This window comes from Halyomorpha halys, unplaced genomic scaffold (assembly GCF_000696795.3).
Source record: "Halyomorpha halys isolate HHAL.00 unplaced genomic scaffold, Hhal_1.1 Scaffold390.1, whole genome shotgun sequence".
Taxonomy (NCBI): domain Eukaryota; kingdom Metazoa; phylum Arthropoda; class Insecta; order Hemiptera; family Pentatomidae; genus Halyomorpha; species Halyomorpha halys.
The window spans coordinates 452,898-477,923 of record NW_027112043.1 but is presented as its reverse complement, the minus strand read 5'-3'; the positions used below and the strand labels follow the sequence as shown (position 1 = coordinate 477,923).

Sequence of the window (25,026 nt, the reverse complement as noted above, 5' to 3'; positions counted from 1 at the left end):
ATATATTTCTTATGCATATTAAATGTTAAGAAAGAAGTAAATAAAACAGTTAAGCCTGCCAACAACTATTGCTTCTTTGGGAAAAAGTGCCTCCGACCTGACGGGTGACAATACTAACTGATGGAGTGTCGCTCCGAAGAAGAGACTATCTCTTGGAGAGGGGGTGTGCTCCAACAGATGGGGCACTGTTGATTTATTGGCAGAGTCCTACAACTCCTTTATTTGATCGCAACATAGTACAGCTTGTATTTTATACTAAGATAAAAACTTCCAAATATTTCTATTTACACGATATGGAAACATTCAAATATCCGAAACGGTTTTATTACTTTTAAATTGGATTATTAGTCTACTATATTTTAGGAGTTTTCTATCAAAAGTCAATATATCTAATTATTATTTAAAAATTATTATGCATAATACATGATATGTAGATTAAGTTAAGAGTTAAATTTTTATTGGATATGTGGATTTGTAACACTTATTTGACACAGGAAAATTTACTTTTAGAAAGTAGTTTGAGGTACTTTTGATAAAATTTATAATTGTACTTCTAAACTAAGGAAGAAGGATTTATGTTTTAATATTATTTATAGTTGGACTTGGGGTAGTTGAGAAAGTTAAAATAATCCGATACTTTTGCCCTCCATTTTTAATCAATACTGATTCAATGGGAACTAATAAAGTCAAGTACAGTAAGCAATCATGACTTTATATTTATAAATCAATGAAGGATTATTTAGACATCTTGAGTGACAAGATGATTCCATTGCTCAAGTCACGCACGATTCATGACGAAGATTAATTCACCTCCCTCAATATTTCACATTGGTTATGGGAAGATTTTGGAAGAAGTAGAAAAAGAAAAATTAAGTCAAATAGAAAAGTTTCAGTTCCTAAGTCAAAAAGGTTTATAAATAAATAAAAACAACTAGAACATCTTCGGGCGCCACGCTATTTTCTTACAGGATAGCGAAACTATATGTTTATACTATCAATAAATTAATTCATTTTAGTATAGTAAAGAATAAAGATATAGTCTTTATTTCATAAATTTATAATAGGCAGATATATATGCCTGAGCCTATGTATTTACCTCTATCATATAAATAATAATAAATATAATTTATAAATATATTGAGGCTTTTATATGTAAGGTTGCATGTTAACAATGTCAATAATAATCACCGAATTTGTATAAGGTTAAAATACATAAATTGTCCAATATATTTAATATTTTGGCTCCTACCAAATATTTTGATTAAACTAAACTATATGTGAAAGAATTATGCATATTCTAAAATAAATAAAATTATAAACAAATATTACATTATGTGAAATAATTCTTTTTAGAAAACTTTTTTACCGCTTCTATATCTTTCTTGTTTAACAGCAATGCCGTAGGCTCCTTTATAAAAATATCTTTTTATAAAATATTTAATTTTTTTTTATTCATGCTTACTCGAAATATTATTATAGCCTTAAAATAACTGAAAAAAAAATTATTTTTGTCTAGTGTTTGCCGTTTGATATAAAGTAAAACCACCAAGTAAAAAATGTGAACGGTAATAAAAATAATAATGTCGAATTATAATTCACGGTTGGATTTAAATTATAATTTAATACATTTTTTTTTTCAAAAAGCGTGAAAAAAAACTTTTTTCCTGTCCATCGAATTACTGAGCGATCAAAGTCTCTATCTAGTACACAATCTCAACATAAATAATTCTTAGGCAATAAAACTCAACCAAATGAATGTATTGAGATTTTTCTGTATTTTATGTTTCCTTTCCACAATCCATAGATTGATCCTTAATATGTTCCCTACAAACTTATTCATACTACCGAACCTTTGTAAGTCACGAATGAAGGTTGCTCCTAAAAGTTATTTCGTCTGACTATATTGTAGTGTTGTATTTAATTTTATATTTTTTATTTATTTACAATACCTGCATGATATGTATTTATTTACCTAAACATTTTTTTTTAACAATGCCGAATTATTTAGAGGTTACAGCTCTGATGGACGAGAAGCAGTCGAGTAGCTACCAAAAGGGATGGAAAAGCGTTTCATTAGGTAACACATAAACATTACAATGAAATACCTTACTCTATCTTCTACACTTAAGGGTGGCTGCTATTTTTTCTTCTATATGCTAATTAATTTCACTTTATTAACATAACACAGTAGCTTTTTAAGTATGTAATTAACATTAAATCACAGCTAATACTGATTCACTCACTTCCATCTTCAATGTATTTTACTGCGGTATTTAAGAATAAAAAAAAAATAATCCATTTAAACTGAAAAAATAGTTTATTTAGTAATCCAGTAGATAGAAGAGGAATTATTTATCTATCAAATATAGCATGAAAATTTTCAAAGAAGATATGTTATTAAAAACGTATTCATACGACATATATTTTTAAATCTAAAAACCATTGTAACTTCTCTACATCTTTAAAGTTTGACGTTTAGGGCTGTTGGCATTTTTCAAAAGCTTTCTATTTTTATAAACTATTAGTTTAATTATGCTATTATGCAATTTTCTATCAATTTAAACAAACAAATTAAATCTTCATGATTTATTTAGGCAATATTACTATAATATTTGTCGTTAATTTTATATTGCTTTTTCTTCTCCATCAAGTCGCATGCTAGAGATCTTGACAGGAAAATGAACCAACTGAAAAAAAAAATGTTTTGAAGATGGGTAGCACAGAAAAAGATTTTCTAAACAGTCATATAAAAAAAATTATTTTATTTTTTTACCGAAGCAATGTCGCGGTACTTTACTCCATTTCCTGTGTGTACATGTTACCTCTGTATTTATCTGTGAACCAAAATTTATAATTTCTGAAAGAACTGCGTGGATGTAATATGTTTGTGATACATAATAATCGCATTGCAATTAATTGTTTTTGTTTAATTGATGGCAGTAGTGTAGGTTTTATTGGACGTGTAGACCAGTGATTTAGAGAGCGAGTAGCTTTAGTTTTACCCTTTCACATTTTTTATATTTATTATTCTAAATTTTTCATATTCATGGTATACAATGATAAAAATGATTTAAATTTATGAGCGGATCTATAGTTTGATTTATGCCAAAAAAATCAATATAAATTCATGTAATTTTGATTTTTCATATGATTTGAAATAATAAAGACAAGAGTTTAAATCCAAAAACCATAAAAGAATAAATTCCTCACATTTTTATTTTTAATTATTTATAATTTCTATTTTTAATTAGTTAACAGTATGCAAAAACTATACTTGATTCCCCTTCTGTGCATGACTAGTATAAAATCAATTGACACGAGAATGTTGTTATTAATATATTTAAATGTTTAAATTTGCATTTACATTCAGTACAATTAATCTATAATTTGTGATATGTTTTCAACTTAATAGACTAAATTTGATAAACCACTAAAGAACTTAAAATTATTTTTTCAAACTCTTGTAGTCGAACGTCGCTCACAATAGAGAGGTAATTGGGGTATTGTCATATATTCAAAGATCTTCAAACTACGTGAATGATAGAGAAATGTGGTATGAGGGGGGATGGAGGTGTATACACGCGTAGAGCAACGAAAATGTTTTGACTGTCTTCCAAGTAGCTGCCACCCTGTAGATGGGCTTACACTGACAATTTACCACTGACATAAGTCTATAGCAAAATGTTAATAAAATCTTTGTTATTGAATTTTTATGTTATGTCTAATTTTAATTATGTTATGTCCTAAAACGGAAAATAGCAAAATATTATTAACATTTTCAAAGCATTTGTGAAAATAAAATTGTATTAGCAAATTTATCTCCGGTGTAAGCCTATCGTGATCCTTCAACTCTTACAATCTTCAAATATTTTAGTTTTCATTGATGTTGTGCTTGTGAAGTTCTTGTTCCTGATTAAATAATTATATGATTACATTTAATTATTAAATATATAAGCTGTTTTCAGTATTATCTGCATGAGTACTATTGCATCCAATTGTTTATCTATCTTTCTTTGTTTATTAACTGTTTAATGCAACATTTATTGCATCATTAATTTGCATAAGAATGATTTCAGATACTTCAGAATATTTTATAACCGTTTGAATATGTTTGGACTATTTAAAATTTTACAAATATGTTAAATTTTCAATACATTTTTTCATTATTTACTTTCATATTAGTACATACAATTATTCTTAAAACTAAGAAAAATTATAGGAGCTTTCATGGTTTATGGTTGCTTCTAAAATTTATTTATGTAATTATGGTTAGTCGGTTGAAATATAAGGACAGACTTTAATTCATGTTAGATTTAAAAATTGTCACGATTCTGGGAGCATCAAATTGGAATTTAATTTCAATTTCGAGAAAATTGAGCATTGATAGATATATAGATGTTTACATAGAGTAATATAGGACACATATCAAGCATCGCAATCCTTATTACTGCTCATAATTTTACAGAAGCCAGGAATCCTATTAAAAGGGTGATAAAACCAAAGGAACGCACTCATTTCCCGTTTAGTATGGGATAAAATGAATGCAGAGTAATTTAACAATTATTTGGATTTCCTTAGTAGTTAATTTGTTTATTTACGAGGGAAATATTTTGTAATAGCTATGTACTTAGTTAAAACTAATCTATTGAATTAACTTATAACATATAATTTTAATTTTGATATCTACTAAGGTGGATTTCTAAACACATTATAGGAGCTATTCTAGATTTTTTTTTTATTATTGTTATTTTTTATTATTGAATTTAACTTTAAAAATCCCAAAATAATATACATGACGCAAAATACTAAAAGCAGAAGGTTTCTAGAAGCAATTCATATAGCTAAAAATATTTAAAAAACAGTAAACTATAATCATAATTTTTAACTTAAATTACACATTGGATTAAAATTGGATATTTCAATAGGGAGGAAAAACTGCATAGAGGCATCTTGTATGTCCAAAGAGGTAATGTCTTATATAGAGCATTGATTTGTGATAAAGAGGTAGTTGAATGTACCACTAGTGAAATACAATAATTTAAACAATAACCACATTGTTATTTAAAAAACAACATTTAAAAACAATTTTAAACTATAAGTGTATAGATGACATGATTTCAAAATGGAAATTGAAAAAATGACAAATATGTGGTAAATATAATTACAAGAATTGTAAATATACACATAGAGCATAGATAAAAGTTGTTGATAAGAATAACTTAATTGTTGCAAAGGTGCATTTTAGGATGCAAAGGTGCATGAGTATGGGATAATTGTCGCGAAACGTTGTACATGGTAAATATAGAATAGGTCATATTCTATCTGAACGTTTTTTTCACCTCAACACTATAATAAAATAATATAAGGGCTAAAATGTTTCAAGTTTCATATAATGTTGTAGTAATAATAATAATATTCTTTATTTATTACTTTAGAATAATAAACAGGCGTCAAAATTAGGCTTTAGAGCCTTAGAGTGAAACAAAAATAAAAATGAAATTATAAAATATAATAAAATACGGAATTTAAAAAGATGAAAATGAACAACAATAATTAACAGAATATATTAAATAAGATTAGAATAAATAAAGTAAAACCATATTTTTTACTAAATAATTCAACAACACTATCCAAATTATAGTCTCAAAACATTTATTTCATTCACATGTCCAACGTTTCGGCCAATTCGGCCATCAGCAAACATAAACATAAAAACCAGTCAAATTATTTCACTTTTACCACAATTTATACACTATATAATATAGTGTATAAATTGTGGTAAAAGTGAAATAATTTGACTGGTTTTTATGTTTTTGACTTATTAGGTGTTTATTGTATTTTTGACATATTAGGTAATTAAACAAATATGAGAGATACTGATTAACAAAAAATAAGGTTACCTAATGATTTTAATGTTGTTCATAGATGTAAATATTTTGACCTGGGCAGAATGGCCTGTATGGAGTTTTTTAAAAGGGTTAAATGATATGTCTCTAAGTAAATTAAGGTAAGGTAAATTATGAATAATAATGTTAAATAAATGAATTGATTGTAGGATCATACAAATAATGGAAACTTTTGTAATAGATTGTCCCTGAAGATGGCCGAATTGGCCGAAACGTTGGACATGTGAATGAAATAAATGTTTTGAGACTATAATTTGGATAGTGTTGTTGAATTATTTAGTAAAAAATTGCCAGTCTCAAGAAAGAAATTTAAAGATTATAAATAAGTAAAACCATATGTCATATAAAATATAAGATGCCAAACCCTTCTGATATTAAATAATAGAAAACAAAAATGACAAAAACAAATATAATTAAACTAAAAATAATAAATGGAAAGGTAGAATTTCTTCTAATGTACATATTTACAAGAATAAACGAAAATATGAAACATTAAGAACAGATTAAAAATAATAGTACAGTATTAGATACCCATAACTATAATGTACATCATATGCATGTAAATACATATACTGTATTAGATACCCATAACGATAATTTAGTAGAATACAGGAATCAGGCATATTCATTGGAAGAATTACATATAATATTACATTTAAAATGGTTTCACGAGAATTTTTTTAACAAATAGCATATTAAAAATTGTATAATTTCTTTTTCGGATTTAGACGCAAGCGGTCAGAACATTGAACTAAAAATTTAAAGAACAAATTTGTTCGAGAATTCAATTACCCACAAGAATCCATCATAATTTGAATATCCTCTGCCGACCTAGGATACTCATCTTGCTTGTCATGATGGATGATAAATTGCTATGTCGACTAATATTCAGAATTATCATTCAGGACACTGAACTTTCAAGCAATATTATCCTTCACATTTCTACGATATTACGTACAGTTTACCCATATTAAAAAAACCGTAATCAAATTTTATTTTATTCGAGATTTACGCCTTCAGGCCGCTTTGGATAGAAAATATTTGACGTGAAATCGCTTGAGAATTAAATGGTGTATGAGAATTTTTCACTCAAAACCCTTTTTCTGTTTAAAATTATAAAAAAACAAAACAAAAATCACCATAGAGACCAACCAAATTTCTTTTCAAAATTTAATGCACATGATAATGATTTCTGTACCAATATTTTAACATGATTAATAGCTCTAATATGGTACTATTTGGTCTTTCTTAATAAGAGTATATAGGACCAACTAAAATAATATAAATAATGTAGTAAAATTTCTATATGAAAAAATGTAAGTATGAACGGCAAGAGGAAAACATCTAAAAAGATATTAAGAATGGAGTATAAACCACAAAACGTCAACAAATCAAGAATTATATAAAATTTATGTCAAGATTGTTTTATTTTTACTAATGAAAATGCCTTATGTTTAATAAGGCATACATAACAATCAAGAAAATGCCAACTCTGTAAAATTAATTAGATATATCAATTTTATCATTTTTTAAAAAGGAAATATCTTTACACTTTACTAAAAATAAAAATAAATGAAATGAAGATAAGTAACAAAGAATTACAATCTCAAAAATTTGGAGGATATATTTATATGAGAAATTTTGTAATATGTATTTCAAATATGTAATTAATTATGTGATGTTTAACAATGAAATGTATTGATGTGTTTTTATAGTTTGGAACGTATCTCATGATAAACCTAATTCAATATTTAACTTAAACAACTGTCTTGTAAACACATTTTTTTCAGGTCTAATCTTTGAAAAGATTTTGAGTGTGTTTAAAAATGAATACAATTCTTCAATATCACAAACTCTTCAGCGTTTATTACGGGAAAAAAAGAAGAAAATGGCCCTTTAGTTTGGAATTTTCAAAATATAAAAATTTCAGCTGAAATGAGGTCACGATTTTATATATTTAATATTTCAGTGAAACTAATAATTAGATAGAAAATATATACTATTACACAAGAACTACACTGCAATGAGGACAGGACAGAATCCGTGTTCACATGAAGATTGCCCAAACACGTCCGAGGAAATGGACGATTAAGTTAAGTAATCTGAAGGCAATGAAATGTGCTTCATGTCTTGAACTTGTTCTGTTTAAAGTGAAAGTCAGAGCACTAGGCTCAAATCTGTTCTTAGGTAATTTATCGTGTTTTTTTTCTTGTAAAAAAAAAACAATCATTGTGGTTTACTTAATTTTGATATCGAAATAAATAATAGATGATCAAACTTTTATCCACATCAGTTTGAAAATATACTTTTCAACCCGTTCCAATCCATTTGGGAAATTCAGTTTCTAGTTGGTAGGAAATAATTATTTTTCTTTAAATATGGATAATCACTATTTTATTTAATAATACACCGTTCATCCAAATCTTTATAAAATATTATCTATAAATATACTTTGACTTTCAATTAAATTTTTAAAAATCCAACGATGTTATGAATCAACTCTAAAATATTTTTAAAATCTATTATTATATAATAGTCCATGCATTTATTTCGGTTAATTGGAAAAATAAATAAATGATTAAATCAGCACGATAAAAATTAATTCAATATTTTAGAGGTGGTTTATTTTTATAAATATAAAAATTGTACTGCAAGAAATACGTTCTGAAATGAGATCCTCTGACTTCTGAGAGTATCATTTTATACAACCCGTTTGCCTGGAATTCAAAACCACGTTTCACTCATTAAATATAATTCATGAAAAAAAAATATTTATTACGTCTAAATTCAGATAAATGATAGAATATTCAGTTATAGTCATATATTTAATAGATTTGTACTATCTTATAAATACTAAATATTTAGTAACGTTTCTTTATTCTTTGTCTAAGAAAAAAAAAATTCTCTACAGAAATGGTAGCGAAATTAAGGTGCTAAATGAAAAAGAATAAATACGATAGATATGTTAAGAAATCACTGGCTGGATAACGACTATTGTTATATTTTAAATGTTATCCTTTTTTCATAATAATAATTTATAATGAAATGATTTAATTAAAATATAAATAATTTAAACTTTATATCGTGATTAAGACTCACTTGAATATATTTTAAAAATATTAAAAAAAAAAAAATAGGAAAAAATAAAAGTAATAATAGAAGTAAATAAGCTATCGCCCATTGCGCTTCATTGCGGAAACGATATTCTCTAAACAACAGTGCACCTATCCTATCGCATATCCAGTTTACCAAAAGTCGTTTGTCTGTTTTTGAATCAGTTCAATGAGCTGAGCACAATAGAAACATGTTATCATATCTAACACTGAGTTGAATATTATCATGTTGTCATTGGTTGGCAGAAATAACACAAAGAGAACTGATAATGAATGGATGAAACGATATTAGGCTTGTTTCTAACCTATCATCAAACTGTACAGCTCATTGGAGAAAGAAAAGCCCTACTGCGCTTGCGCTCTATAAATCTATTTATTGTTTAAATCAATATTAAAAATAAAGAATAACTTCTTCGCTTGGTTTCTAGTAAATACATTAATAAATGAATTATCAATATAAATCAATTATCAATTTGAATTATCAATCGATAAATTCAAAGCATTCGATTCTACAAAATACAAACTGAATTTCTTTCAGGTGTTTTAAAGAGAAGAGAATAAAATTATCATAATATTTGTATAAAGACATTTTCCTATAATTTGGAATGAGGCAATCACAAGTTTTACTATACGCAATACAGACTAATATAAAAAAACTTAATATGTTGCCACAAAAATAGAACATAACAGCCGCAAATGCTGAAAAGAATCAATATAAGGAACTAACATGAATTATAATTTGAAGCCAATCAACATTTATTCAAAACTGTAAATGAGAAATATAAAATTAATTTCGTATGGTTTCTCTAATTTGATTCAAAATTCAAGATCTCGAATTAGAAATTCTCTGTTAATTAAATATTTCGCATTCCAAAATGATTCTATAAATATTTAATTCCATTTGAATATTTACCTGCTTACAGAAAGGTCTCCACGGTATTTTTTTACGGAATACTGAAAATAAAAAAATGTTTATTACTTGCTCTGTAACTCCGAAGAAAAAAAAATACAATAAAATATATTGGACAGAGGACATGGTCTCAAGAACAATTTTATTAAAATGCTCTATTAATGCTCATTATTAAGACTCTATTTCGAGAGCTCTTAGCAACTATGTTGTACGACGGGCTACACTAGAAAGAGCTTAGTTGGTTAACTTGAGAGGAATCAATGTCATACCTCAGTTTATCACAAGTTTGATATTATCGTTTTGTTTCTTTAAACATAATATATCGCATTTTTGTTTTAAATTATTGACTTGTTAAAAACATTGTTTTTAAAAGCATATACCTTATATTTTAAAAAAAGTGTTGTTAATTATGAGTTTTTGTTCGCTTCAACAGATGGACATTTACCTATTGTTTATATGTTTTAGTTATTTAAAAAGTTCCAAATTTTTCATTTTTAAAAAAATAAATAAACACATTAAAAAAAAAAATGAAGCAAAAAAGCAGACACTTGGAAATCAAAAATGGTAAGTAGGGATGTTTCATTAAATTACCCTGATACCTGAAATTAATAGGCTTAAATGATAGTTTTATATTTTAAGAAATGTATTTATTGCATGTGCAAAGTCTCAATTTCTATTGTATATAGCTGACATAATGATAGACCGTCGGGGTAAGTTATGTTGCTCCTTAAGGGGCAACGTTGTTCCAAAAATGTCCTAAATTACATGTTCTTGAGTGTTGTGAGTGGGAGTCCTGGAGCAAAGTGCGATGGAAAGATAATTATAAATTTTCTGGTATTTTCTGCTTTTTTTCCCCCCTGGTTAAATAATATCTCTCTTTTATTGCTGGATTTCATCTTTTCGGAATATAAAAGTATGTGTGAAATCTAAGTTCTTAAAAAATTCTTTGCGTTCAAGTAAATAGTTCTAATTATTAATATATTTTTAAGTCATCATTTTCGAAAAAATAACTGCGTATAATGTACCCCATGTACCGGAAATTTGCGTTACTTTGATATAAACGTTTCCTCACATGTGATAAAAGGTTCCCGAAGGTTTTTTTAGTGTCTGATTTTTTGAATGTGCGATTCACGCGTCTATCTGCGATGAATCAGTTTTCAAATTAAAATTAGGACGTGGGGATGGGTGGTAGTATACATCTAATTCTCGTTATAATGCTTCTCTATATACCGATCTATCCAAAATAAATACATGTTTTCAAACTAATTATAAAATATAAAATGCTCTTTTATTTGTAAGGAAGCTGGGATGTACATATTAGACCTTTCTGACTTCTATTGTTGGAACAAAAACGTATAATGTTGAAAAACCTCTTTGACAGCGATTCCTTTGTTTATATTTACGGAAGCTTGATTAGCTATAGATATTATTTCATTAAATCTGAAAAGAATAATGGAAAAAGCGCTGACACTTTAAAAATAAATTAACATTATTATACCATTAACACTGATTTTTTACTATTTATACCTAAAAAATAAATTAGTCATCTTTTGTTATAGCCTAAGTTTTCAAGCAGAAGCTGTCATCTATTTTACGATTAAAGACCTGGAGAAATGATAAACGACTTGGTTTATAAATGACAGGGGTGAAAAAGCTGGGGGTGAACGAGGGGTTGGCTATTTGTCTTGTACGTTCTCTCTTGTCCAATATTTATAGTTTTAATTACGCAGTAGACAAGACTCTTGGGTGAAGTATTCGGTATGTGCTTTTTTTTTTCTTTGTTAGACTGATAGTAGCTGTTAGTATTTTCCTCTGAAACCGCCAGAGTACAGATGAAACAAGGACTATTTTAGGCCCTGGTGAATACATTTCGCATTTAGGAACGGAGAGGTAGGTCAACAGTAGGATAAAAATATTTGTATTTTATATATTTATTAAAAATAAAACTGCAACAAGTATAAAATAAAACAGTAAATATGATAAAATTGGGGAGCGATGGGACGTTACTGACGTCTGGAGAATTCACTTATAGATCTCCAATAACATTTCTAAATTAGGAGCTCTGGAGGCCATCTTATTTACAGACCTAAAACACCATAATCAGGAATCAAAGATTATGCTTCTGCAAGTTAAGAAACAGGTGGGTTTGGGGGTTAGAGAGTTTATCATGGAAGGATTGATGTCTGGTTTTGTACAAATCGGTATCTTTTAGAATATTGAGATCTTTATGGGCGATTTTATTGAACAAATATTTGTAAATAAATATTGCAAGTTTTAAGGCTTGGTTAGTAAGGGGTTATGAAAACATCTCACCATTTTAGCGAAGCTATTTCAGTTTTCTTTAACTTTCTAAAAATCAACTATTTGTTATTGAATAATCTCGTAATTTTAAATCAAGACATCTTTCTACCTCTACATATTTTCTACAATGGGTCATACATAATAAATAAAAAATATCAAAATAAATAAAAATATAAAAAAAATCGTCTTCAATCCAGATGACCGCAAAATGTTCTAGCTAGGTCTTCCAGGTATTATCTCAAAATTTGCTTTTTGACTTTGTACACAGTGGGGATATAAAAACAAGAGTATTTTCATATCCAATGACAGTGGGAAATATGCCCTGCAAAGACCTCAAAGGTAAAAACACCATTCTCTGAAATCAGCGATCATATTTAAAGAGAAGTACGCTTCAAAAGAGGCATTTTAACACTACCCGGGCTTAGCAGACAGCTCACTGCTTAAAAAAATAAAACGTAATGGAATAAATCTAAACATCCAATCGGACAAGTACCTAAAACGCGCAGTAAATCCACAGACGTGATGTATCGGATAAATATGCACTTTGTGGTAAAGATCATCCTGCGAACTACAGAGGTTTTTAAATATACAAAAACCTTGATAGAGAGAGATATCTCAGAATAGAAGGCGTTCTGAACCCCGGTACCTGAAGTAGAAGTTTAGGTGAAATTTCCAGAATTGCAGAAACCTTAAACCACCACGGAAAAACCTCTTTTTTAGGACTTTTGGAAACCATATTCTAGATCGCCATTAAGAACTAGATTTTTTTTTCCGCTGCAGTCCAAGCAAATGAGCAGTTTCTTGACTGAAACATATACAATTTTCAATGTTATTGACGTAGATAGGTAACATTCTAGCCAAGAAAACATTTTGGATGGTTGGTGACGGCAACAGTACATGAATTTATAATATTTATATTCATTCAGTTTAATTTGATAATTGTAGATGAGAAAATAATAACTGATACAATTTTCAATAAATTGTGCATTTTTCAAGTCATAAGAAAATAAAGTTTTCTTTTCTTCATAGTTTTTTCTTCTTCTTTCTCGGGATTTATTTACATACGAAATTTTAAAGGGTTTTATGAAGAAGGCTTTAGACAGGTTACGATAGAGTTATTTTTTTCTCTTATTGTTAATAGAAAACACGTTTTTTGGCCATAATCTGTAGCTATTGGATTTGGAAACTTTACCAAACCAAAAAAGAAACAAGAATATCGGTTCACGCGTTAAAGTGATTTTATTTTTTTGGAGGGAGGGGGGAGGTGATTCCAAAAGTACTGAGTAAAAAGCAACATTTCATAAAAAATGTTGTGTGGGACGTACTAAAAGATCAGTAGTTAGTGAATTTATTTTGAGAAGTTTATATCTAAAAAACCATTTGACGTACAGATGTCTATTAGCACTCAAATTAAAGATAGTTTAATGAGCTATAAAGTAGTTTATGATGTTTATCTTCGTAGGAGTAATAGTTTACATCAAATTTGCTAAAATAAATTGATTTATAGTTGTTTGGAAAAATTGTCATTTGCCAAATTTATATTCATGTGTGAATATATTAAAAACTACTACCCCTACGAAGATAAGTATCATAAACTACGTTATAGTAAGTTAAATTTCCTTTGAGTGTTGGCAGACATATGTGCGTCTTATGGATCAAGAGATATATTTTTTTAGACAGGTTACGATAGAGTCATTTTTTCTCTTATTGTTAATAGAAAACACGTTTTTTGGCCATAATCTGTAGGTATTGGATTTGGAAACTCTACCAAACCAAAAAAGAAACAAGAATATTGATTCACCCGTTCAAGTGTTTTTTTTTTGGGGGGGGGAAGGTGATTCCAAAACTACTGTGTACAGTTCTGGTGTCTTTCCAAGTCTACTGTCTTCATAGCTTGCCTCTAATTGAACCGAAACGGTAAATGGATCATCATAGAATTACCTTCTTAACTTAATGCAAACTCTTGGTTCTGGTTGCAAAAAATTGGTTCTGGATTCTACATATATTGAAATGTAAACCTCAAATTTAGGGAGGAGCTATATTATTATTTTTATTTATTTTTTTATTGTATTTTATATATTATTGAAAATGATTAGCCAATAGTGTCCACAATGTTTTGTGACAACAGTACAATATAGCTTTGTAGAGTTTATATCACAAACATGTAGCATTTTATTTAATCTGCTACAAATAAAGTATAAATATATACTCTTTTTTATAAGGAAACTAAGATTATGGTATAAATATAAATGTAATTAACCATCTCTTATAATAAATTGGTACCACATTAGCAATTTAATTAATATAATTTAGTAGCAACAATGATTAATTTTGATCCAAATTGTTACTGAATTAATTATTAAAAAATTGGATCAGATGCTGCTGCCAAAAAGGGACAAAAGCCAGCCGAACAGAAAAGAGAATATCAAACGAACATGCTAAACAATGCAATTCATTGGACGATATGATCCTATTAGGATCCCTCAAACGTATTGAAGTCTGTTACCATCATCACAAGACTACATTATATTTTTTTTTAGTTTATAAATAATTTAAATAAATAAACCATGATATGTCTCTTTCTTTAGACAGAAAGTGGATACTCTCACTATATAATCTTTCTTTGCAAGGAAGATCGTTGCTTCTCCATAACAATTTACTTTTTTGGAATTAGGTACCTAAGGCTTTGATTTTACCTTCCTCAGTTCTCACATATTACGTTTTACCAGTTGTACTTATTTGGATGTTCCCTCATACCATACATTCATCTTTCTCAGTCGTACTTTTCTTGAAAAATATTTATACTTTTAGTTTCAGAGCGGTAGCTAAGTACCTAGTTAGAACCAAATATGAAGGCTGAATGTCTCCCCTGACATTCTATACACCCGAAAGCTGAGCCTTTTCAAAAACCAGAGCAAACAGATTATCGACAAGAGTTAGTGACTGGCTGTGTATACGGAAGGGCGGGGGAAGTTGCCGCGCTCGGGGTGGTGCCCATGTGGGGTGATGCTGTCACTATAGCAACGTGTTACTATCGATCGAGACCGACCTAACCTAATTCATCTCTGCATTTCTTCTCAGGGGCAAGGTTTGATGGTTGTCTGTTCGTTTGGTCAGTGCTGGAGGGGGGAACATTCGTTCTTAATCGTTTACAGCTTATTAAGGCCCATTTCCACGTACTAGATATTTGTCGTCCAAGTAATATCATAACAGTGAGAAAGTATGACTGTTCTTGTTCTCATGCTGAAAGTGAAACTGACCTCGTAGACTATTCAATTTAGTGACAGAATGATTAAATACAACAAATAGAAAATATATATAAGGTTGGCATTATCAGGCCATAAGCTGCGATAGTTCATTGTCAATGCGTCTTACATGTGACCGTTGCCAGTACACGATATCAGTGCCTCGATAGCAAGTACCATAGTTTACACGATGTTACGATGGTTACACGGCTGTTACAGCAGTCACAATCACCGTCAACCTAAAACCTGGTGCTTACAAACAAAATATTCGTTAAAAGAAGTAAGCACACGGATCGGTGTGTGACTTGCAATAGTACTTCTTGGTATATATTAACCATACTTTGCTTAAACCATGTGTTTAAAATAACATACAGTCTAATGAAAATACTTTAAATGTATTATGTTTCTCAGAGAAAATTTCACACTTAAAACTTTACCAGCCTCTGATTATTTGAGTTTGAAGATTACATTAAATGATATCCAGACACTTACACTTGTATACGCCATAAAACGGCACCTCTCTATCTCTGTGGATGCGATTTTGATGAAAAAGTATGGAAACTTTAGAGACATCTTTCTCGTTTCATATGAGCCCATAACCTGTATAAAATCAATCTTTAGAAATCTTACGCTGGTATTAAATAATTTGAGAGCGATTTATCAATTCGTATCACTATATTGTAAAAACCAATAAAATATTAGAAAAAGATAAAAAGAAATTTTTTAGATATACTACTTTTTTATTTTAATGTAATGCAACCTGCCATAATTAAGATTCATAGGTACTGGTGCAATATGTAACCAATCACACGTGACATAGTTAAAGAAATGAGATTTAAGACAATTTAATGTCATCAAAGGTAAATAATATATTTAAATTATCAAGTAAAGACAGTAATTTGTAACAAGTTAAATAAATAAATAACAAATATTATAAATAAATTATTAATTAATGACAAACATCAAATAATCAAAATGAGAAAAACTAAATTAATTGAATTAAAATAAATCATATTAAAGAAATTAAGAACAAAAAATAAATTATACATTGATATATGGGAGGCTTTTGCTAATGCAAAAGGGGAAAAACAAAATATTTATGGCTAAGAAAATTATAGAAGTAAAGCTTAAGAGAAGCGCTTTCTAGACAACTACAAAGTTTATAATATAGTTCAATATGAAATTTATCTGCTAAATATACAGCTATGGTTATGAGTTATCTCATTCCAGAAAATTTTAACTGTTATTCAGGTTAAAAAAATATAGGATTCTTTCTTTTCAACAACGTAATAAGGATAAAAAAGTTAAAATTTTCAAAAAATGTTTAAGGATATGCTAATTTTCGAATATAGTCAGTCCTAAAGGTGAAATAGTTACTATATTGGATAATATTCTGTCATTTTTCAAACTGTAAAAAAATATATACGTTTATTTTTATGTTCTGTATTCGATAGGAACAAAGTTTATTAAGCTATATCCCCTGCCAAGTTTTGCTTTTGCTCCACTGGTCAACATAAATGGTAATCGGAATGCATAACAAAGAGAATATAAAATTTATAATCACTCATCCAATACCAAGCTTGGTACTAGGGGGAAAAGAATTGAGTTACACAATGAAAGGACAATGGAATAAAGAGAGCTTCACTAAAGGCACCGTACACATGACGTAATAATTTATTTCGAGATTCTTTTCCTACTGTTTTTTTAAATAAATCCTTTGTGTAAATCTACAATTGCCCAACTGAATGATTCATGTTGGCATACTTTAAATATTGCAAATATGAGACAAAAATTATAAAAAATCCTGTATACCACAATCGGTTTTTCTTTTATAATCGTTTCTTGACCAACAGTTATACAAGGAGGCGATGTGACTATAATTCGCTGCTCAACTGGATGGATTATTCCCCACCCCAATTTAGGGGTCGTAACAAAAAATCATTCTATAGAGACTGGGAGTGCCCTAGGAGTCCCGACTAAAGACGATCCATGGCTGATACAAATAAATTATCAAGCAAAGGAGCTCTCGAGCTCTCTTCTAGTGTTTGGATATTGTTTCTTCTTTACCAATTATGTTTTTGTTTATGTTGTTCACTTCTTCGCACAATGAAAAGACAAGTCTATAAAAACATTTTTGTTGTTAAGTTGAAAGATTATTAGGTGAATAAAAAAAAATTCAAACAGCATCTATACAATAAAGTACTTAACGTTTCGGAATTTCAATAAAAATGTTATCTTTTAAATTATGTCGTTTATATCTATATTGCTTCTTTCTGGCATAATAATAAAATCAATATATGATTTATAACATTATTATAAATTTATGTCTTATTTTTTTCAGTTTGTGTATAACATTAACTACTGAATGAGTGAAAGTGGTCTTAAATACTGAAGATAGCATATAGAAAAAAATAAAATGAATGATCTAATTAATAATAAATACAACCAAAAGAAAAAAACAAAGCTAGATACTAACCAACGATGTGAGTGGTAGGCTTGAGACTTGTATTTTGGTATAATCCGATCCCGAGAGTAATATAAATATAATGAAAATAATTGTTCATTTGCCTTGGGACAGCTGTACCGGATTGAGCTCTACTGAACTGTAAGAAGGCTTTGTTTGATTTAACATATTTTTAAATTAATTAACAACCGTCCTTTATCTGTTGTGGCCAAAGGTAATGGTTCTTTCGTGTAACGATGTCCCCCAAAGAGATTAGAGTAGGTTGAAGTATCCGATAAACTGTAGCAACTCTACAACTCTATTTGACGATCTATTTACACACTCTCAGTATTGAGAAATCACCATTCAACAGCGAGTTCTGGGGTGGGCTTCAAGTAGCGTGAAATAGCCTTCTCATTTCGGAATGAGAGAGCATGGACTTTGAGCAAGGTAATTCGCGGTGGGCCCACAACTCCTGAGCTATAGTTTAGTAACCTATAGTTTTATAAATACATGTGTTTAATAGAATAGGTGTTTGAATATTTAGTTTAAATGTTGAAATCACAAAAGAACATCAATAAAAACGTGATTCTGCTTAGGGAATAGTCCCTCTGAGAAAGGTCCCAAAATTTCACATTTTTTATAAAAACCTTTCAAAGACTGCATTAGAGTCATCCTTCCAACCGGCCCACCACGGTTTGCAACAGCCAAAGTTAGTATGCCTCGAATGGAAGTATTTTTCGCGTCATACACCTTCTATACAACATCGAAAGCTGTCGTCAAATTTCTGCTAATCTTGCTTCTTAGACACTCCGGTCTGCCGATTCTTTCCTCCTCTAGTTCTAACCTCTTCCCACTTTCCCATACAGTACATAAATACTCCTTCTAATAGAGATAAGATTCATTCTGATTCAAGATTCTACCTATATCATGGAGAGCAATCGAATACAGCTGTTAGAGGACATTCTATGAGATAAGTCGTGTATAGAAATAATTGTACTTGTATATAATAATATAAACTTTAATCCAACTTATTCAATTCTTGACTGGGTTAGGTCCCTTCACCACGCAAGAGGTATTTATCTTAGTTATTTATCAAATACTTATAATTTTTTTACAAGATTTCAATTTTAAAAGTTTTGAAACATCTAAGAGATGTAAGAAATATCTAATTTTATAAATAGTTTTATTTTGGCGAAATCCAGCTGGTCTTTGTTGTTATGAACTATGCGTAACTATTAAACTAAGACTGATATTTTTTCAAAGGAGGTTTGAAATGTCACTTGTAACTTTTGGGAATTTCCATAATTGAACCAGTTTCATGACATAGAACTCAATATTTAAAAACTATGTATATGAGCTTATGACGCATTATTAGAGTTTTTGTAAAATCTTCTTCTAAAAAAAAGAAATTCTCAACAGATTATGATGGAAAAAGGGCTTTTGATTTCTGATTTATTCCACTGGAGAGTTCCTTCGATGATTTATGCATAATCCAATAGTCCAAATCATCAGTCTGCCACTTCTTGGATGGAATTATCCTTAGTTATTCCTGCGTGGGATTGAAAACACTTTGCAATAAACATAAATAAAAAAAGGAATTAAAATAGGTCTTTATTAAAAAAATAAATAAATTAACTGAAATTGACTAACATAACTAATTTTATAACTTTATAGATAAAATTGCCAGTTTCTAAAAAAGTCAAGGTTCCAATTTAAGAAACTAATAAATTTAAAATTATTTAAATTCAAGGTAAGCCCACTGTTATTTATTTTTACATAAAATGAAGAAAATGTAATACTTATTCTGGTGGGAAAATAATTGAAATCAGAACTATCAAATATTAAGGATAACTGTTCATATTAAATTTATTGTGGAAGGAGTATAACTGTATTGATCTCTATTTAAATTTAATAAAGTATTGTAATTATGTTTTTTTAGTTTAGTTTAGATTCAATTATTATTTTTCTATCAAACATAATGTGTAATGTAATTAAAATTTTAAGAAAACAGGAAAAAGATCTTAGTATCGATTGGTTTGACATTGACCAAGAATACATTGGTGTGACCTGTTTAATATCAAAACTGTAACTGTTTCCAATCAATATGAAGTGCTAGGTGCTGTTTTTATTTGTATGGTATTTATTCATCGCTTTTTAACTCATACGAAATCCCCGAACAACTTTCATTCTGGGAATTTTTTTTTTAGCTATTTCAATAAATAATTCAATAATATTCCCAGTACCAACCTCCCTTAAATTTGTACTCGAATTTCAGTTTTGTACAGCTTTTAGTCTTTGAGCTGTACTTAGCATTTACACACCGACCATTTTGGGGGTTTGTTTGAACTTAGTGGAGCTTAGAACTAGGGATGGGATATCAGAAGCAAGATATTAGATCGGTATTAAAATATCGATATTCTAAAATTTCGATAACAAATTAAAGAAATAGTAATTATAGAACAATAATATACAGTAAATCATAGGATTTTATATCATACCTAAACAAAACATACAAAAAACCCTAATTAAGGTATACTCCTACCTCTCTTTCTCTCTAAATCGCTCCTTTCGTGTTCGTAGTGCTTCCGAGTACTCAAATATCTACCCGATCGAGGCAGGAGTTCCCCAAGGCAGTGTCTTGAATCCTATCCTCTACATCCTCTTCACTGCTGACATTCCCATCAATCCTGACACGTTCCCGGCAACATTTGCTAATGATACAGTTATCCTATCCTCCCATCCTGATCCTGTAACAGCCTCATCCAATCTCCAAACACACCTCACCCGGATTGAGCATTGGTGCTTCTAATCACGGATAAAAGTTAACGAATCGAAATGCACCCATGTGACTTTCACCCTCCGGCGCAGCTTCTGTCCACCTGTTACTTTTAATGATATTCCTCTACCCAGATCCTACACAGCGATATCTTGGATTAAACTTAGATAAAAGACTCAAATGACACCTACATACAATATACTAGACTTAAAAGACAAGAACTCAACAGACGATTCAGCCAACTATACCGACTGGTCAGCCGGACCTCTCATCTCTCACTAGAAAACATACTTCTTATTTATAAGACTATACTCCGACCTATCTAGACCTACAGACTTGAACTTAGGGAAACAGGTAAACCGTCGAACATTAAACGTTTCCAACAGATCACTATACCATGATCTTCATATTCATTTTGTCCTTGACCTCATACCAACGAAATTCTCAAAATTTCATATAAACCTTTCTAACTATCCTAATCCTTTGATTCAATCCTTATCTAGTTCCACCCATTCCTACAACCACCTCGAAGGTTGAAACGGTAGTGGCCAAGAAACTTATTGTAAAATAAAAATGGACAACTGGAGTTCTGGCAATGGTCAGATTCTCCACTCAAGTTGAGTGTTTGGGGCTTTAGCGCACTTGATCAGCTTTCACTGGTTCATTTAAAAATTTGGGGATATTTATTTATTAATTTTTTTTTTGGAATAGTGATAAGGATCATGGATATATCAGAGGAAAATATATATTCCGATATTACCGGTTGGAAAGTAACGATAACGAAAATCGAATATCGGATACAAAATATGGATATTTCGACAATATCGATATCTATATCCCATCCCTACTTAGAACATATATTTCCGTTTAACATATGAATCTTAAAATTTTCATTATTGCAATACTTGTCCATATTTTATATACTATACGTAAGCGAGAGTAAAAATCTTAAAATAATTCAATTATATTTATTAATTGAAAAGGAGTTATAATGATTTAGTAAGCTATTTTTTTTTTATTCAGTATATCTATTGAGTAATGTATATATAGATTATAATAAATGGTGGCCAAATAATTATTAATACTTAATAGACTTCTTTTTTTCCTCTCATAGAACACTCCATACTTATCTCGAAGGACTTAAAGAGGGAGATATTAAGTCCTCTGTTCAGGAGGAGTAGTAATTATACTGATTGGCGAACAGAGGGTGACACTGCCCACGACATACACTACTCCCCTCTGTTGGGAAGCTCATGAATTACTTAATTCCCTAGGGTCCTAATCGAGTTAATGAAGTGTCCTTTTCCGCATTTCATGAAAATTTCATTAATAGTGGATTTAATGGCATGCCTTTGTGGCGTTCACTGCATGTCAGTGTGATCGTAGGGGAGTGCTTACGCCGATTTGGTCTGATAAGGTATTCTCATTACCAAGATTTTCTACTTGAGATGAGAACATTTCAATATGGTTAATAATACTATATGAGTGTAATAAAAAAATTAGTACATCTCAATAATTGACATAATATACACATGATAAATTGAGAAAAAGACACCAGTGATTAAAATATAAAAAAAACATATTTTAATATCATTATTGCCATATACAACTAAACATCACTGATTTAAAAACTTCATTTATTTTTTTAATGAGAAATAAAATACCTAAGAATTTATATTTGGGCTTGTAATAATAACTCCATAACAATACTGCGTTATCATTTAATGAAAATAGGCTATTTTATTACATAAATAGACTGAATAATGAGAATTCATACTCCGATACCGATTTTTAAAAAATCCCAAACCTCATTTAAGTTCTCTGGAAGAAATCACATTGCTTTAAAAAAATTTAGTTACTTTTATAAACACTTAAAAAGATGTTCTTTAAGATCGAGTTAAACCTATGTCGCGACCTTAATTCCCAAACCTGATATCTACATCTTTTATTTCATGAAAGGTCCTGAGCGAACCTTCAAGTTTGATGCATCATCTGTCGGTAGGTTTAAGGACCAAAAAATTTCTTTGAGACCGTATTGATCAAATCATTTTATTTTTGTATACATATAATAAATATACCAAAAATCACTCAAACTTTTAGGCCGAAAATGTAGTTTGGAAAGTTTGACATATGCATACAAAATCTGAGATGAAAAAAGGATGTTAATTCTAATATTTCTTCTTGTTTTCGAGTATGTAATAAAAAAAAATTGAAAATTAAAACTTCAAAGTCCTCATTTATATTCTTGCCATGATTGATTAAAATAAAAGAGAAGAACGTAGGGGAAGAAGAAAATTAAGTTTATCATTTTCTATTAATTAAAAGAACTCTGTTGGCTAATAATAAAGGCTAGATTACTCTAATATATCAAATTTTGTATTTAACACGAGAGATAGTTAATAGAATATACTGAAAAGTGTAGCTTAACATTTTTAGTGAAATTTATTATATTCTTTTCCTTTATTAGTCATCCTAGATTTCCCTCAATTCCACTCGGATAATTTGACTAATGCATGTTTCTATGTATGCTAATTTGTTACTATATGTTCACTAATTAAATGTTTTGAAAACTATACATCTTAACAGAAGAATAATAAGTAGAATAACATTGGTAAAACAATAAGTATACCCAAACTTCAGCGATACAAATTAAAAAAAAAGAAAGATATTAATCTCGTACTAACAACTTAAATAATTGATGCTAGTACTACTTCACTACCTACTAAGCACGACTGATAAACCATTACACTCTATACAATAACACATAAATTAATCATTCATTAATATCCGTTGATCTCTAAATATATCACGAATGGCTGTAACAAATGTCATATCCGTTCCAACCGAAACAGATACAGGAGCCGTATCGATTTTAAGGCAGTTTGTTCTTCGACTCATGCTAAATGGACCAATGGAATCTAAGCCTTTAAGGGGACTAAAACAGAAAATGAACAAAACTTATAGAGACCGGATATTTGTGGAGTAAAAAACCCAAAATATAAAAACTAAAATCTTTCAATAAACTCAAACATTGTTTGAATTAGATTAAACTCACTAAACACTCTCTACATTCATGCAAATATACAAAAAATAGCTAAACTACTCCGATTAAAAACCTTATTTCCCATACTTAAAGAGCTATGAGGAAACTGATTGCATTAAATTAATTTATATTCCTACTATGAAGGCAGGAATTTATTTTTTCAACATCAAGGTAGAAAACATGCACTATGTAGAAAAGAGTGTTTAAAAATATTCTTCTTTTTAAGATTCTTTTTTAATTTCCCCTTGAATTTCACATAGCATGTTCTTCAGCTTAGCTTTTTTTCGAAAAACTAACTCGTAATAATTCAATGTTGAAAAGTTTGATATTCGTCACTTGTGTTTACTTGTCCTTTTTTATTTGCTGACTTCCACTCTTCATTTGATAATCCAATGAAGTGATTAAGCTTTATCTCAAATTTGTCGATTCTAAACTACTAGCATACCTATAGGGCTATAACATATGAAATATAGCTCAAGCATTAGATTTTATGCAACAAAAATTAAAATTTAGTCCATAAATTGTAAAATGTGCAAATTTTAGGAAAATCCTCAAAACGAACAATTTTCTGAAATTTAAAATCAGTGTTATTTGAAGGTCTTTTCCATGATTTAAATTTGTGCTCAACGGAATTCGAAGCTTTCATTACATAAAAAAAAACCTTTTTTTTTTTTAAATATTGATTTATTGATATTTACAACTGTACATAAATACATCAAGTAAATTTGAGGAAATCATAATGGTATGGTACAAGCATGTAGAGAAACTACCAAATGGTAGCACTCTAAAAACATTTTTACAATATAAGGTCTCGAGGCCATCTTCTTCGTGCCTCGGAGGATTGTCCGGAATAAAAGAGGAAGCAACATTAGAAACTAAAGGGTTTGAGTGTTTGTAATGGACGGATTGATATCTGGTTCGGGCTAGATCGGTTACAAATGGAACATTAAGGTCTTTGTGGATGATTTTATTTATGAAAAAGTAGGGAGCATTTAGGATTTTACGAAGGAGTTTGGATTGTAAGGATTGGATACGGGAGGAATTCGAAGGTTTAGTGGAGCCACAGAGCTCAACGCCGTTTGTCCAGATAGGCCTTATAATTGTCATGTAAATCAGGCTTTTGTAATGAATTGGAAGTTTGGACCGTTTGTCTAGTAACTGCTGTAATAGTCGAAATCGACGTGCAGTTTCCTGTCTTTTCAGTCTTGTGTGAGGATAAAAAAAATTGTATTGGGCTGCGAGAGGGAAAATGGCGTAATAGCCCACTTCCTGTGGCGTAGGAGAAA

At 29.5% G+C, this 25,026-nt stretch overlaps 1 protein-coding gene and 1 long non-coding RNA gene across 5 annotated transcripts in view; both read left to right on the top strand.

Annotated features, from left to right (window-relative positions):
• The window catches only part of LOC106682128 (endoplasmic reticulum aminopeptidase 1), a 113,335-nt gene that overhangs the window by 34,348 nt on the left and 53,961 nt on the right, over positions 1–25,026 (top strand). For 2 of the 3 annotated variants that reach the window (XM_024358224.2, XM_024364423.2), the window contains exon 3: positions 2,009–2,077. The exons of the other annotated variant lie outside the window; for it this stretch is intronic. In XM_024358224.2, coding sequence (XP_024213992.2) covers positions 2,009–2,077 — 69 coding nt within the window. The remainder of the gene's footprint in view (positions 1–2,008; positions 2,078–25,026) is intronic. 3 annotated transcript variants of the gene reach the window in all.
• On the top strand, positions 5,762–6,159 carry LOC136796380 (uncharacterized). Of its 2 annotated transcripts, XR_010844086.1 has the most exons (3): positions 5,762–5,852; positions 5,926–6,007; positions 6,088–6,159. It is a non-coding gene; the product is annotated as an uncharacterized lncRNA (long non-coding RNA). The 2 variants fall into 2 exon arrangements; XR_010844085.1 differs by having other exon boundaries at positions 5,926–6,159.